General features: G+C 39.0%; 1 protein-coding gene across 2 annotated transcripts in view; it reads right to left on the reverse strand.

Moving 5' to 3' along the window:
• The window catches only part of SORCS2 (sortilin related VPS10 domain containing receptor 2), a 340312-nt gene extending 335982 nt beyond the window's left edge, over nucleotides 1–4330 (reverse strand). For both annotated transcript variants that reach the window (XM_053458253.1, XM_053458252.1), the window contains exon 1: nucleotides 4005–4330. In XM_053458253.1, coding sequence (XP_053314228.1) covers nucleotides 4005–4292 — 288 coding nt within the window. In that variant the 5' untranslated portion in view covers nucleotides 4293–4330. The remainder of the gene's footprint in view (nucleotides 1–4004) is intronic.
• Nucleotides 4331–17879: the final 13549 nt, after the last annotated feature.

Raw genomic sequence — 17879 nt, forward strand, 5'->3', positions numbered from 1 at the left:
CCATATAATCTCCCAAGGTTATGAGCTGAGCGTGTGAGCACTGAGGACAGCAGGTATATTTGTCTCAGACACCCAACCATGCCTTTATTTCTGAAAATTGTCCAAATTGTTATGTGATACACAATTTATTTTGTCCTGTTTACCCATTGTACAGCGCTGCGTATTGTGATGGTGCTATATAAATCAATAATAATAATACCGAGCTGTGAGGATGAGGACGGTCAACTAGCAGGAGTATTATTGTCTGAACAAAACCTTTCTTCCTACTATTAAAGGTGATATTCCACTTAGACAAAAGATTTACTGAGCTCTCTGGTAATGCGCCATAGCAGAGCGGTGATTTTATTCTTTTTTTTTAAAGCTTTCGCCGGATAACAAACTTTTAAGAAGCTTTTTTTGGCAAAGCCCTATCACACCTGCTTCGAAAATCCTGAACGACCACATTGATAATGAGAACATTATTCTGGAATTATTATTTCAGGAACGAGTACTAGGAATGATGTTACTTATTATTATTATTTGTTGGTTTATATAGCGCCATCATATTCCGTAGCGCTGGCTAATGCTGAATTTATAAATGTGTTAAATTCAGGAGAGTGGATGGAGAAGCAGATAGCTGGCAAACTATGTAAAAACATTACAAATGATGTTGTATGGATTACAGCCATACTGTGGTGGCACCGAGCCCTCAAACACATTTTACCGACTTACAGTACGAGGCTTACTGGATTCACAAATAAATGGAGTTTGACAGCCGATTAGAAATAACCGGACCATTTCCTTCTCTGCTTTCTACTGGCGGTGGTGTCTTGGCTACCATTTAAAGCTCAGAACGGGCATCTGTATGGCCTAAGGAGGTATAGGAGGTATTTCAGATGACCTTCTGGTGGTAGTCTAATCTAACTTGGCTGGTCTCTCAGTCTCCACATAACTCTGATGTCCAATCCCCTGTGCATGTTCATAACATATAGTCCATGTTACAAGAGAGTCCGTCATCCAATAATATGGTAGACCGCTATGTGTTCAGGGGTGATTAGGTGAAAAGAAACCAAGGCTTGGTGCTGACGGGAAGACAGCAATAGGTTTGTGGTGGTAGACCCATTGTACAGGTATAGGTTTGTGGTGGTAGACCCATTGTACAGGTGTTTTGCCCACCTGTGTTGGTAGATCGATGTACCTGTACCTGTTTTTGGGAAGACCCTGGCAGAGGAATACTAATTTTCTCTGTTCTAAATGAAAGCTATGTAGAGTAGACTGTAAAACATGTGCCGTCCACTACATCTACAGAGCACCCACATCATCTCTTTCGTTAATAATTTTATACTAGTATTAAAATGGAATAAAAATATGATCCATTTAAAATATTAACACAACATGCAAATATATTTAGCGCAAAGATATCATTTTATATAAAAGGTCCCCATTTAACCTTTAAGAAGGATTTGACAATTCTGACCTTTTGATCTCATTCTTCATGAAAATAAAGAAAATCTATGACACTCAATTTGCAGGGCAACAGGCTGTTTCCATAAAGAAATAACAATTGATAATTTTATAAAGAATAGATTGCCTAATAAATAAATCCTACTTCCTGAACATAAGATCCCGCAGGAAAGAAGAATCAATGTTCTAAAATTAGAAAATGAAGATTTAATGCCGGCACGGATAATAATGATATATCATATGACTCTTTGACTCATTAGCTATGGGTTAGCTCAATTAACGGCTACCTGATTCTGCAAGAACATCGCTGGCCAACAAGATCGTGACTTTTCACGACATGGATTTCTGTTCTAACCCACATATGATGAAATATAACCTCTCTTAAGAAAAATAACGTATAAAAATAAAATATTTTCTAGTATATAATTTTGAAAAGGGATTGTTAAAGATTAAGGGCTTAAATGTTGCTATTGATTAAGTTACATTACAGTTACCGGACGCATTCAAAATGTAAATGCTTTTCCAGTCTACATAATGAAGCCATGTATTCTGGTTTACAGATGAAAATCCATTCTTCCCAAGCTCTAAATGTGCTAGGGTGGCCCAAACACCATAGTTTATGCCCAGACAACAAGGTTTATGCCGCAGTCCTTGACTGTTCCATGAATTGTAGCTATTGGTAGCTGTAATAGGCACTGAATATAGGCTTAATGTGTCTCAATCAAGAACTATGGAGTTGGTCATGGGACAGGCATACTATTGAGAGAACATCCTGTGACATCATGTAGGTAACCTATGACATCAGAGCTTCTTTTACTTATTGTTGAGGGTCCTGTACATGAAAAATGTATACATTTGTAAACCTTATCTACAAGACCACAGGTGAGACCACCTAATGCACGTCCGACACATTCTGACTACATGCATAACCATGACACCAATGGGTATCACACAGGCTGCACATATACAGGTCTGTCACAAAAGCTTAGAAACCAATGGAAGATGAGGGGCAATATACCATGTCTCATTAAAACGAAATACAGATCGCCAGGAAATATAATAAAAATTCATCAAAATCTTTTAAACGGCGTTTGCTGTTCATATGAATAAAAGGTGAATAAATGATGTAACGGAACTCAGTTAATATGCCCAGACATTCATATCCAGGCTAGATATCTCAAATCAGATACAAAACAACCAACATACACAATTATCACAACCTTTGGGTAATAATTTCAAGTTTGCTATCTTTAAAATGTATTAAGTTTGCTGTCTTTAAAATGTACTATTTCATTCCTCCTTTAGCATTGATATGTTGGTTTTCTACAAAGTACTTTTGTTAACCTCTGTCATCGCAGCATGAAATGTTTCTATGTGTTCTTATGATGACTTCCCAAACTTCTTTTATGTCAGGGTCATGTTTGGATATGAGGTCATCCCCCCATTAACAAAATGTATTGAAAAGCACCAGGGAGATGTCAAAAGATAAAAAGACAGACCCAAACCTTAATTTTATGGCTGTAAGGTGATCATAATTTATGTATACATCTACATTCCACATATCTCTGTATATCTCTGTGAGGTTACTTCTCCATGGTGAAGAATACCATGACAGCACTCCCCACTCCTAGACATTCCACTAAGGAAAACACACAGCAAGGATCACACTTTTAAACAGCAAGCCAGTGCAGTATATACTTCAGATTTGATTTCCCACTCATGATATGTTTGTATTTTTCTGCAGATGAATGATTAGATGAAGACCATTCTAGTGCCAGGCTGCCTACTGAATGGCAGGGGGACCCACCCTGGAGTTAAAAGGCTTCCCTGCCACTTAGTGAGTGCATGCCAATACATATTGACCCACACAGCTAACACTCACTGCCCTACTCAAACAAAAACCACAATACAGCATATCAAGAATAACACCTAAATAAAGTAGCAGCATAAAGAAGAAGAGAGGAAAAGAGACAATGAGAAAAAAGAGAAGCAGGACAGATTATATTGAGAGAATCATAGCAGAGGATTATTGTGAGAATGAATCTATATATTAATGTGATTTATAATAATTGCAATCGTGCTAATTGATAAAGTTACTCCTAGTGAGTTGTCTAATATATGAATTCATTTATGAATACATTATTTACAAATAAACTTACAGGAATAATAAAAAGAAACAATCTAACGCAAGAAAAAGATTATACAAAACTTTTCTGTGCACTAAAATCTAAACAGCAGTTTTACTGGTAGAGAGATGGATGGATGGATAGATAGATAGATAGATAGATAGATAGATAGATAGATAGATAGATAGATAGATAGATAGATATGGAATCACAGCACTTGGGTTACATATGATTTAAATCCAAAGTTCCAAGCAACCTATAATGGAACAGATCTGGACTGTTAACTCCTTCCCTGCCACAGCAATTCCACTCCTGTCTAGCATCCCATGCCACTACACGACTTAAAGGGACCGCATCGGAAAGACATGACAGGTGACTGATGGAAAGTATGCGCCCATTTCCAAGCCATACAACACGATCTGAGAGGGCACTCACGCTGCTGTTCTCCCCGGTCCAATGTACCATCGCCTGGTTGTGCGAAGCGTCCCCCTTTAGCACAAACGAGGTGCTGATCAGAGAGATGTGATCTGCGGGTGCAGACCTCCTGGAGCGAGCGCTTGGAGAATAAGAATCCCCGTCCAAACCAACTCTCCCATCCGCTTCCTGCAAATCCCGGGGACTCCTTGCCCTGCTCAGCCACCCCTTGCCCTGGACCAGTAACACCAACAGGGACAAGCACAGAATGCCCGCAGGAGGAGGAAGAAGTGGCCCTCTCAGTGCCATGATCTTCTTCTGATGTGGCTACTGACAGGCTGGGGATGTGTATGCAAGACAGATAGATACTCAGGGAGGGAGGGATTGCAAACAAAGCGAGGATTTTTTTTTTTAGATTGGATAACAGTGAGAACAGGGAGCTGGGTCTGCAAGTGACAGGGCATGGGGCGCCATCTGCTGGCCGCGAGGGGGAGTGCATCGTGATGGAGTTCTTAGTATGTAGGAATGTTAGGACTCTCCTTTTGTTATCTATTCATAGCTTCAACTTCGAGTAAGACACACATGCCCGTCCTAACAAAATACATAACTATAAGAGTATGATGAGGAACACTAGCTAACTATATATAATATAACATTATATACACATCCTCTCTGTTATATTTATATATAACACTATAAACAAATATCTCTCTGTTTTACACATATTTGCATATAAATATATATATATTATATATATTTAGATATATTATATTATAAAAAAAATACATAGAACAGGTTTCATCATCTATCAAAGAATTACCATTGCAACAGCACACTTGATTAGTACTTGATTTGGTATCGCAAAAATACTGGACTCAGGTAAACAGCAATCAAATAAAATATAGGGGAAATATTTTTAAAATATTAAAAATACTTTTGTACTTGACACTATTAAAAATGCCTTTCTGATTCCTTTTACTCTTTTAGCTTTGTGTATAGGGCTTTTAGTCATGTCTTATGTTATAATTTATTTTTTTTTACAACTTTTTTAAAATTGTGACAATTTGAATTACTTTGGTAGATCATTTAATTTAGGTTAACATATTTACTTTGCTTTTTTCTTTAAATTAAAAAAATGATGTTAATGAGATTTGTAAAAATTAATATTTGCTTTCAATCCCCAATAACGTCATAGCGTGATGCATACCGACATTATGAAAGATACCCCTGCCTTCCTTGTCTGTTGTTTCTGTATTTGGCCTGTTGTTCTTGCCAACTTACTGACTTTCACTACTTCTTGGCTCTATGTTCAGGATGCAGATTGTTCACATATTTTGATCATAGATTATTCCTAAACAGCTTGCAATTGTTGTTAAACTATAAATGTTATCACTCTTAAATGTAAATTTAGTTTCATTACTGAAAGCTAAATAATAAGTAGTTATTTCATTCTTTTCCTACATGTGCCTTGGAAATAACTTTGAATCCATGTCCCATTAAAGAAGCTGGAAAAAAAAACAGCAAACAGGGGGGGAGGGAAACAGCAATATTTAAAGCATTGTTTGAAATTCACTGAAAAACATTGTCTTTGTAGTTTTTTATTTTTGAATATTTTCTATAAGGCTGGCAGTCATACAATAAAGGCATGCTGAGGATGCAAAACCTTACAAAGGCTACGTAATGTAAAATTTATTTAAATGAATCATAATCTACATTAAATAATTTTCATATATTACCCACCACATTAAAGCCTGACAAAGTGATTATTGAACAGTGACTTGGAATCATGGACATTTTCACCAACCACGGACAGCTTGGTCATGAAGCTGATGATTTTGAGACCAGGTGGGCATCACCTGTTTCACTGCAGAACATGTAGAGTTCCCTTATTTCGTCATGGCAGACCAAACATGGACTGCTGTAAAGTAATATTGGTCCAGAAGCATACATCTAGTGGATCATGTCAACCATATATATATAGAAATGAATCAAATTGGTGTGCTAAATGAAGCGTTACTATAAGAGCCCCACAACCCTAAGCCCACATAGTCACCTAGTCCTAGCCCATTCTGTCAAGATACTGCCCAAAGAGTTGGATTTCAATTTAATGTCTTGACACCATATCAACTTTAGTGGTATGAATGTATTTTATCTCACAGCAAGTGGTTTTGTTTTTCTGTTACAGGTTGATGTTGAAAATGTATATACACACCAAAAGGTGAAAGTAAATGATAGCCCCTGCGCAAGATAAAACGTCTGGAATTGCAATAAAGCAAGGTTTCCAGAACTATTCAAATGTAAGGAGAGATTGTAAATATGGACAGTTCATTGGGTCCTGGCCTCAATGATTAATTATGAAGAAATACATTTGTTCTGAAGCCAGAGGGAAGTCCATACTGACAAAAAAAAAGATAAACATAAAAAATTCAGAAAAAAAACACTAGAAAAAATCAGAGCAAACCAGACGAGAGTTTTTTTGTAAAATTATATATATATCATTTTTATAACACATATATACAGTATTTATTCTTTATAAACTCGCTCTGCTATATAATTTAAGATATATATTTTTATATATAATTTAAGAGATATATTTGGAGCTATTTAGATAGTTTCATCGGTCATTAGTTTCATTGATGATTGCCCCACACATAGCCCCAGAATTCCTAGTTCTAAATCCATGCCCATTGTGTTAATTTGTCAGTTTTCAGCACTTTGCTTTTTTTTTATTTATTTTTAAACTTTCCACAATGGCAGTAAAAGAGTAAATCATATACGAAGCTGTGACTTGATTACCATATAAAAATGATCAGGACAGATGTGCCTCTGTATATAATTATTGAGCTTGCATATATCTCATGGAAATAAAGATTTATTGCTGCAATTATCTTACAGATAAGACAACATAGTAGATCTGTGATATCATGTTTTGTTAAAAACGTCCACAGGGAAAGGGATGGGATGCATTCTGCCGTCACACTTTCTGGATGGACACCGCCTAAGAAAAGGGTTACAATATTGCAAATTTTAGACCACATCTGCCAAAGACACTTCCAATGGGAAAACCAGCTCCACCCGTAATCATGGCCCTTAAAGGGCAGCTCAAACCGCAATTTGTTGTATTACTCGCATCAGATTACATTTTTCATAATATAATGTTTTCAGGCAACAGTATAGTAACCATTTGAATGTGCCTAGCTCAGTTACCATAACCTAATCTACTAGACATACAGCCTGTGAGAGATGATAGAATGCCTGACACTCTGACCAATGGAAGTCAATGGAGGAACTGACTTCATTAGCATTGCCATAAAGAATCAGCTCAGTGTGGTGATTGAGCAGGGAAAGTCATCCAAAATATCACATGACTGACAACAAAAGCAGCATCCAAGTCTGCAGATAAAGGAAGTTTATTGGAACAAAATGAGATAAAACCGCGGTACCAATGTACATTACTTTATACAGCGCTGTATTTCATGGTCAAGGTAATTTTTCTCCCACGAGACTTGCAAGTTCTAGGAGCAGACATCAGACTAGAAGCTTTCAATTTGTTATTAGCATTATTGATCAAAACTCTGATTTTCTCTCATCCACACAAATGAAAATCTGCCTAAATCAGTGGACATTAAAGCATCTGTAGACCCATAAGAGTAATCCGTTCCGAGTAATAAGAGAATCCCTATAGGCATGGGATCCAATCTCTATGTATAACTTTGGGATCTTGTCCTACAATTAATAAATAAAACAGAATCCAAACATGATTAGACTCGTTCCAATCATAAGCTATATATATATATAATTATTCTTCAAATTATTTGGATCAGGTGAGAAATATCAATAATTTTTAAATTTAAATGAAGTAATTATAAATTTCAAGTAGCCAATCAGTGGCTCATGGATCGTGGGAGCATTGAGGAGTCTGGGATTTGGAGCAGCAGCTTCTCCTAAAGCTAAGTAATTGATTTTTTTTACCTTTAAATAATGCTTATAAGCGTTTATATAGTTCTTTAAAATGAATTATTCTTTGATTGTGCCAACAGACAGACTAAACTGCCATTAAAAACTGATACAACGATACAAGTGAATGAAATGATTGTATATCGGGAAAATGCTGTGACGGTTACCAAAGTAGACGGTGTAATAACAGTCATTTTAAAGTCAGATTTAGAATATCCTTGAAATTACTCATATTTTTAAGAGCAGATGAATGGTTTCTTGTCGGATGTACTGTATGTTTTGAACACTTGTTATGTGGATCACTTGGGTAGAATGTGTGTGTATTTACGAAACTATTTTCCCTGAGGCTGCATTTACGCTTGAAGCATTTACTTTAAAAGCTTCTCCATTCATAAAATAAATCACGTTTTGGAACCACTGAGTTTCAGGGTCATCAATTACCACTGCTTTTTGGACATAGTCGTTCTGTATACAAAAGCAAGGATCTCGCCATATTTACTGTGTTTTTTTAGTGTCAGAACAGAAAATATAGCAGAAGGCAATAACACCAAGCAAGGTGATGGGGCCACTCAAAGAGCCCTAATGTCCATGTGTCTGTGTATCCTGTACGAGAAGCCTGTAATAGGAGAACAATGGGGGCCAGGGGCTTCAGGGTCCTATATGTTACACCAGGGCCAGACTGGGGATGACTAAGTGGCCCTGGCTCTTTAAGCATACGTACAGCCTCATATTATGTTTTTATACACTGGCCGCACGCTGCTGGGCACAGTCTGCCAACAGAGAAGCAGTATTGGTAAATAGACGGCCCTTTTGGCTACCAGGAATTTATGTTATACCTCTTGGGACCCAATACGTACTCAAACAGGGGATATATATATATAAAACATGTATACAGCAGTGGTGACAGTTCCATTGCTAACCTGCGTGATTCTTATTAAGTGTCCCCAACAAACGGGTGTCATTCAGTAACACATACCATCGAATCGTAAGTATTTATTTTAGCTGTCATGGGAACATCATGCTTAATTTATTGTATATGATAAATATAAAGGTAACAAAAAGTATAGGAAGTTTAACTCTTTGAATGTCACACACGAGGGCTGTGTCCGTTACACTAAGAAACAACTGTTTCCTTTGTGTATTATTTTAAATTAAGGGCGAGGATGAGATAGGATGGTCCACGGATATGAGATGAAATCCACAGTTTTAGAAAGTGAAGACTGCGCTCCAGGCTAGCCGAGAAGCCCAAACCACCAAAAGAATGAAACATGATCGTTATGCTACAATACAGAACAAGCCATTCAATACGGGTGTCCTGCTGTGGATGCCTCAAGTGCGGAGAATATGATAAACAATACATATTTCACAATATTCAGTAGTAACAGAGACAGCTTGTTTAGTTAAAAAAATGCTGATTAAATAAAGTACATAATATTTCATGTTTCTGAACTGGCATTTTTTCCCCACCTTTGTTTGGATTTACGTATAACAATAAGAAGCCCTCTAACCAACTAATGCCGGTAAGATTTGTGCAAAACCGAGTTTCATACAAAGGAACTAAAAGCCCAATTGACATAATGCACTAATTGAGGATCACCCAAGGTCCCATGAATATTAATTTACAAGCAGTTTACCTGGAACATCAGAAGAACAGCTTTCTCTTCTAAGGAGGGCGAAGTATTCTGTCTGTAGAGTCATTATCATTTTGATGAAACTACTAATTTGATTAGTGGAAATGATTATGCGTAATGTATAAGTAATATAATTAAGTAACAACTCTAGTCCAAGTGAGTAGCCCTCGGGTACACCTCAGCTTTGATCATTTTTAACGTACTGCTTACTGAGCAGGTGAAATGGTTAGATATTGATGGTAACAGAATAAATCATTAAAAGTTGAAACATTTATTATTAAAGATGGATCTCCTGTTATTTTCTCTATCAAATTAAACGTAAGGTTTCAAAAATATATTTCTGTTTTATTTTATTTTATTATAAATTTTATATATATATTATTATATTATATTTTGCATAATATAAAGTATTCAGACAGCTGTGTATTAGTAATCTTATTTCAATCTAGATACACACCTTGACTTCTTATCATACTACTAGTGATAAAAAATAGAAAAACTCAATCTAAATCACCAAGCTAGACCTTATGATGAACGTAAATCTATGGAGGAATGGGCATTTTTTTTTCCCCATGGGACATCCCTTTTAATTGTAAAATAAATTCTGAGTTGAAGAGTTTGGAATACACCTGTTTAGCAAAACCCAGAATATTTGTAATGTCTATAATTGTTCTTATTTTAATAGGTATATAAATATCAAGTCTTTGTACTACAGGCAGGCCCGGACTGGCCATCGGGCACACCGGGCATTTGCCCGGTGGGCCGGGCCACGGCAGGGCCGCACTGACTTAGGGGCTGATGGAGCTGCAGCTCCAGGCCCTACCCTACCTACGGCCGCATTAACGCAGGGCATAAGGGGCACCTGCCCCTTAAGCCCGCCGCACCTGCGACCGGGTCCGCCACTCTAAGGGGCCGGGAAGTCCCCACCAAGGCCGGCCTTACGGGTCTGCGGCCGCACAGGGTTTAAATTAAAACATCGGGGGGTTTTTTTAACTTTATTTAACATCCTCCATGTTAAATAAAGTTTTTTTAAGTTGAAAAAAAAAAACCCGATGTTTTAATTTAAACCCTGTACGGCCGCAGACCCCTAAGGCCGGCCCTGGTGGGGGCTTCCCGGCCCCTTAGGGCAGGGCCGACCTTTGGGGTGTGCGACCACCCTCCAGGGGGCAGGGGGCAGGGGGCGGGGGGCGGTCCGCACTGGGTGCCGCCAACTTGCGGCACCCGGCACCTCTCCAGAGACGGACAGTAATGTCCGCCGCTGGAGGAGCAGGCTCGCAAGGGAGCGGTATCGGAGGTCTTTGACAGACCTCCGGTTCCCTTGAGTGATTTTAAGCCGGGTTCAACCCGGCTTAAAATCACTCAAGGGAGCCGGAGGTCTGTTAATGACCTCCGATACCGCTCCCTTGTGATCCGCGCGGCAACAGCTGTTGTGCGCCGGGGTTTGTTGTCAGATCCCGGCGCACAGCACTGAAGCCGCGCCCACCGCTGTCCGTGCCCTCTGACCCGGAAGAAGACAGAGAAGACAGAAGAACTGAAGAAGAGGAAAAGAAGCTGAAAGAAGAAAGGAAAGGTAGGAAAGCATTAAGTGAGAGTGGATTGGTGTATATATGTGTGGATTGGTGTATATGTGTGGATTGGTATATGTGTGTGGATTGGTATATGTGTGTGGATTGGTATATGTGTGTGGATTGGTATACGTGTGGATTAGTGTATGTGTGGATTGGTATATATGTGTGTGGATTGGTATATATGTGTGGATTGGTATATATGTGTGGATTGGTATATATGTGTGGATTGGTATATATGTGTGGATTGGTATATATGTGTGGATTGATATATACGTGTGGATTAGTGTATGTGTGGATTAGTATATGTGTGTGGATTGGTGTATATGTGTGGCTTGGTGTATATGTGTGGCTTGGTGTATATGTGTGGATTGGTGTATGTGTGTGTGGATTGGTATATGTGTGTGGATTGGTATATGTGTGTGGATTGGTGTATATGTGTGGATTGGTATATATGTGTGGATTGGTATATATGTGTGGATTGGTATATATGTGTGGATTGGTATGTGTGTGGATTGGTATATATGTGTGGATTGGTATATATGTGTGGATTGGTATATATGTGTGGATTGGTATATATATGTGTGGATTGGTATATATATGTGTGGATTGGTATATGTGTGGATTGGTATATATGTGTGGATTGGTATATGCGTGGATTGGTATATGCGTGGATTGGTATATATGTGTGGATTGGTATATATGTGTGGATTGGTATACGTGTGGATTGGTAAGTGTGTGAGAGTGATGGGTGTTATGCTGTACCATTTCCAATGTATTTTTCATTATATAATTATGCTCTAAAAGTACATCATAACTCCCATCACTCTATACTGTTCCATACAGTGGCAGAGCTGGGAGGCAGAGGCCTTGCACCCCCACCGCAGGACTCCTGAAAGGTAAGTGAACTTCAAAGAGGGAGAGGGTAGATAGTTAGGAGGGGGTAGTTGCGGCGGGCTTAAGGGGCTCTGCGTTAATGCGGCCATATAGTACCAGTCAGTCCGGTCCTGAGTGGGCCTATTTTAAGCTGGGGGCCTGGAGCTGCAGCTCCATTAGCCCCTAAGTCAATCCTGCCCTGGCACAGGCGCGGTCGCAGTTGCTGCTTGCTTCGGCAACAAGGTAAGTAGGGTGAGGGAGGGGGTGCAGTGAGAAGGGGCAGAGGGGGGTTAGATAGTGAGAAAGGGGGAGAGGGGATAGATAGAGGCGGTACATATTGAGAAGTGGGGAAGGGGGTTACATAGTGAAAAGGGGCAGATAAGATGAAGAGAGGGGGTAGTGTGAATGCGTATGAGAATGAATGAATAAATGTGTGGATGAATTGTGTGAATGCGTTTGACAATTAATGAATTCATGTGTGGATGAATTGCTTGAATGATTTGTGAGACTGCATTAATGAATGTGTTAATGATTTGTGTGAATGATTAAATGCAAAGGTGGTACATGAAGGGTGGGCTTTAACAATAAATAAATAAATAAATATGGGCTGCTCAGGCTTAAATGCCCGGGCCTATTTTTTGTCCCAGTCCGGGCCTGACTACAGGATTGACCTTTTCTCCATTTGTATTTTTGTCGATCAGTCTAATTGTTATGGAGTTATTTCATTTAAAGAATTGCCTCTGGGGAGGTTATATACAGTGGCAGAAAAGTAAATGAACCCTTTCAAATGTATTGGTTGTCTTGCAGTAATTGTTCCTAAAATCTGATCTGATCTACAAATAAGTCATATAGACAAACACAATGTGCTTAAGCTAAAACCACACAAACAACCTTAATTTTTAATGTATTTATTGAACACCCCCATTAAACATTCACAGTGCTGGTGGCAAAAGTAAGTGAACCTTTGGATTTAATAACCGGTTAAACCTAATTTTGCATCAATAACCTCAAACAAGTGCTTCTGGTAGCTGTGGATCAGATCTGCACAACATCCAGGAGAATGTTAGACCATATTCCTATTATGTTTGGTGTGAGGCTCTCTTTAGTATTTCTGATGGGTTAAGGTCTAGGCTCCGACTGGGACGCTCCAAAATGGGGATTTTTTTTAAAAAAAAACCATTGTGTAGTAGATTTACTTTGATGTTTAGGGTCATTGTCCTGTCATTGTCCAGTTGCATTACACAACTTCTATTGAGCTTCATCTGGCAGACAGCCACCCTGACATTACCCTGTATGATACCTTGATAAACTTGGAAATTCATTGTCCCCTCAATGATGGCAAGCTGTCCAGCCCCTGAGGAAGCAAACCAGCCCCAAATCATGATGCTCCCTCCACCATACTTTACAGTTGGTATAATGTTTTAATGTGAGTATGCAGTGCCCTTTTTGCACCATACATAGTGCTGCATATTCTTCACAAACAATTCAGTCTTAGTTTCATCAGTCCACAAAACGTTTTCCCAGTAGCGTTGTGGCATGTCAAGGTGCTCTTTTGCAAACTTCAGGAGCACAGCAATGTTTTTTGGAGAGCAGTGGCTTCCTCTGTAGTGTCCTACCATGGTCTCCATGCCTGTTCAATTTTTGCATGGTAAACTCATGAACAGAGATGTTAACCAATTCCAATGATTCCTTCAAGTCTTTAGCTGTTACTCTAGACTTCTTTTTTTACCTTCTGAAGAATTCTGTATTGTGCCCTTGAGGTCATCTTGGCTGGGTGCCCACTTCTAGGGAGAACAGCCAAAGTACTAAATCGTCCCCATTTATAAACAATTCTTCTAACTGCTGACTGATTAATATGTCTTTGAGATTATTTTGCAACCCTTTTTTCAGCTTTATGCAAATCAACAATTCTTGATTTTAGGTCTTCTGAGATTAATTTTTGTCATGGTTCACATCAGCAAATGCTTCTTGTGAATAGTAAACTGTTAGCTTTCAATCATTGATTGGACTCCAGGTGTGCTAATTCCTGACTCCAGTTAGCTTTTGTTGAAGTTATTAGCCAAGGCTTTCACATACTGCTTCCAAACTACACTGTGAATGTGAATGATATATGTTTGAAATATGTATACTTCACTAAAGTTGCATATTTAAATATTTAAATAATGTAATACCAAATAATTGTGTGTATTTATAATATGTACAACATTTTTTTCATTTGGCACACATGCTGTGAATTATATGGACAACATGGGGTTAATACCAAACAGAACAAAGTACCAATAATGATGCTTTTGAAAATCAAGTGAGTCCAATTGTATCTCTACCAATTGAGTGAAAGGATAGGATTTAAATAATGTAAGGTGGATACAAGAGTCACAGACCAGAAAAAGCTATTGGAGCAAAACGCGTTTTGCGTATTGACGAGAAAAGGAGGGGAAGAGGAGGGGAACCAGAAGTCCATACGAACTATACGCAATAGCAGTGTAGCAAAGCTACCACAACACCAAGCGGAAGTTACGGGAAGTTTTATACAAGTTTTGGGAAGTATCTCTTTGATACAATTTTATTTTTTGAGTTTTGTGCCCCCCCAACTTTATTTTTTGAGCGCTGTCACTAATTACCTTTTGTTATTTCATTTTATATAATTAATTTCCTGTCAATATCCCCACCTGCTGTTAAACTGAGTGAACCGATTAGCAACAATCAGCAATTTAGAGATAACTTTATGCGTTCCTGAGAACAAGAAGCTAAGATTGTACATAAATACGTTTCAGATCCATATATGTTTTATATTTTAATTAGAGAACAAAAATAAAAGGGTTAATAATTTAAAGGATGAGATAAAAGTTTAATGTAATAATGATGATTCCGATTTTATGGTAAAATGTCCTTTATATTTTTTTTTTACCCAATTAATGCTATAACTAACCTCTTAAGGAGGGAATAATAGGAATATCATTCTCCTCAAATAAATAACAATACTATCTTATGCGCACTTACTTCTGATAGTACATGTTATACCAGTTCAGTAGATACCACCCTTTGGCCAGCAGAGGGCTCTCTTGTATTCATGGTCTCAAAACTTTTTTTAAAGCAGGTGTGCCACTTTTCCTAAATCTTACAGTTTACATTTATATACATGAAATATACATTAAAGTACACACTATATACCAAGAAACCCACCTAATATGTAGAACATGGGAAATGGTCTTTCAGTACTTAGTATTTGGGAATTATTCACTGCCTCATTGTACAGCCTTTGTAAGATGGGGCAGGGAGACTTGTGATAACTGATTTTTGTGTCCACCTGCATACATTTTTTAACTCATTGAACTCCCCACTATTTCAGTGTTTATATAATATTTATTACAGGTGTGAAGCCATGATGATATCATTTTTATGAGTAAGACATGGGATATTAGTATGTAGTTAATGTGCTACATTGTTGTCATTTATAGAAATGCTCTGGGGATAAAAATTAGACCTGACACTTTAAAATCTCCTTGATACACACCACACAACCATATACTATAGTATTCAATACCCGCAGAAATACTTGTTCTGGTAAAGTCAGAGGCACAACACACAACGGTCCACTTGGTATTTGCCTGGTGTGTTCAATGGCCCATCCAGGCCTTTTTATGTTTTATTATGATTTAATAAGTGGTTCCTGGAGAACTTTGGGAAGTGGCTGTCAAAATGGGGCAAGCTAGATTTTTAGTAAGCTGGAAGCTATAACCTCCATACAGGGCCGGCCCGACAATGGAGCCGAGTGGGGCAACCGCTCCAGGCGGCACTTTGCCGCCCCAAGCCCTTTTTTTTTTTTAAAGCGAAAGAGAGAGAAAGGGGCGCCGAGTGGTTTTCGCTTACCAAGCTGTCAGTACCCGCTCGGCGCCCCTCTCTCTCCTCTGTGGCGAGTCTCCCTGTTCGGTCTCGGTGCCGGCTTGAAATGCTGAGTGCCGGAAGATTACCTCATTTCCGGCGCTCAGCATTACAAGCCGGCACCGAGACCGAACAGGGAGACTCGCCGCAGGACTGCTGAAAGGTAAGTACAAGTGGGGGGGTAAGGGTAGATAATAGGGAGGGAGAGGAGGGTTGATAAGGGGGGGGCGGCATTTTAAAATTCGCCCCAGGCGGCATTTTGCCTTGGGCCGGCCCTGCCTCCATATATATATATAAATATATACATGTCTCCCTCAGGAAAAAGCATAACCATTCCATTGCCCATGCACACAGCAGAGGTAGGGGAGCTGACATTGGCATGGCATTGAGCCACACAATTGAGCCAGATAAAGGAAGCCTACCATTTGTCTATACAGAATGTCACAAGAACATTATTAAGGAGTGGAATGGATTTATCAATTTATGTATAGTTTTCACTTCTCCCTTTTTGCTCAGCCGGCCAAACTAGATGTTGGGTTGAACCCACACAGGCTTCCAAGAATGCCAGCAAATGCCCCACTTTTGGGACTTGGCTGCAGCATTTGGGTGCACCGTGATAGTGCTCTTACATGTACCCCAATGTAAGACTGATAAATGTCATATGCAGCGTGCTCATTTATGCCACGTTGGAAGTCATAGCCCTTTTCCAGGTTCCTTACAACAGAGCAATTCCTCTGTAAACCAGATACTTAAAATAAATATAACATAAAAATTTATTTTATAAGAAAAAAGCACAGGTTAATGTGCTGTATCTAGATTTTAAAATTAATACTGGAGATAATCTGGGATGTGACGGTCATCCTTTAACTCCAATATCCTTTCCACATATTTATATATACAAATGTAGCGTTAGCTTGTAGAGCTAAGCTTTAAATTTTTTCAGATTTTTACTCATTTGTGCATGAAAAAGATTATGTCTGGAATGCAACAAGTAGAAAATTCACCAGTTATTTGCATATCAACCTTAAACTGCCAGGAGTTTCACAAATAGTAGAAGCTAAATGATTTAATCTGCTTGGATGAATGGTGAGAAATTAGTAAATCTGCTGGGGTTTGGGTTTAAGGAAATACATCGCTGAAATGCTAAAGGGGTAGTGTCACGCACAGCGAGGTTGGAGACACTGATGCAGGTAGGACACGAGGAGCAGACGGGTTAAAGGTCAAAGCCAAGCCAAGGTCGGTGAGCCAGAGGTAATGAAATACGACAAACAAGCCAGGGTCAGGAATCCCGAGGTCAGAGTAAACAGGAACAAGCCAAGGTGAAGCACTGAAGACGAAAACCAGAACGCGCACTGAGGAGTAGCACTATGAAACATAGGCACGACCCTCAGAGGGCAAGGTCTTGATGTTCACTGAGCACTTGTAAAGGATGGGAAGTGACTAGGCAACGATTAGGGGTTTTGGTGCCAAAACATGGAAAGTCTAATGTCACTTCCGGTTTGGTGAAATCCGGCGGCCATCTTGAGTGTGGCAAGACCGTAACTAAGTATAGGTGCCTGCAGTCTTACTAGCTAATTCTAGGTCTCACCACCAGAGTGCACACGGAGATGGATGGAGGTCTTCCTCTTCTCCGTGCCGGCTGCTACGGCTGCTAAGGCTGTTGATTGGCGGAGGGAGGTCAATTGATCTATACATGCAAAGCTAGGTTTGTGTGTTATTCTGTTTATCTATACCTTCTATGCTATGTTTCCATACATTATTTATGTATACCTGCAAATATAGGGTTGTATGTCTTATTCGGGTGATCTATACACACAAGTGCTGTTTACATGTATTGTTTATTTGATATATGCCTGAACTAAAGGAAGGAAGGAAAAGAGAGGTGTAACTTAGTGAATGAGGGGACAAAGGGACTCTAGGGATTATTACGGGGGAGAGGACCTCTCAAAGTCAAGATAGGGTCAGAAGGAGAGAAGACTGCACTG

This window comes from Spea bombifrons, chromosome 1 (assembly GCF_027358695.1).
Source record: "Spea bombifrons isolate aSpeBom1 chromosome 1, aSpeBom1.2.pri, whole genome shotgun sequence".
Lineage (NCBI taxonomy): Eukaryota > Metazoa > Chordata > Amphibia > Anura > Pelobatidae > Spea > Spea bombifrons.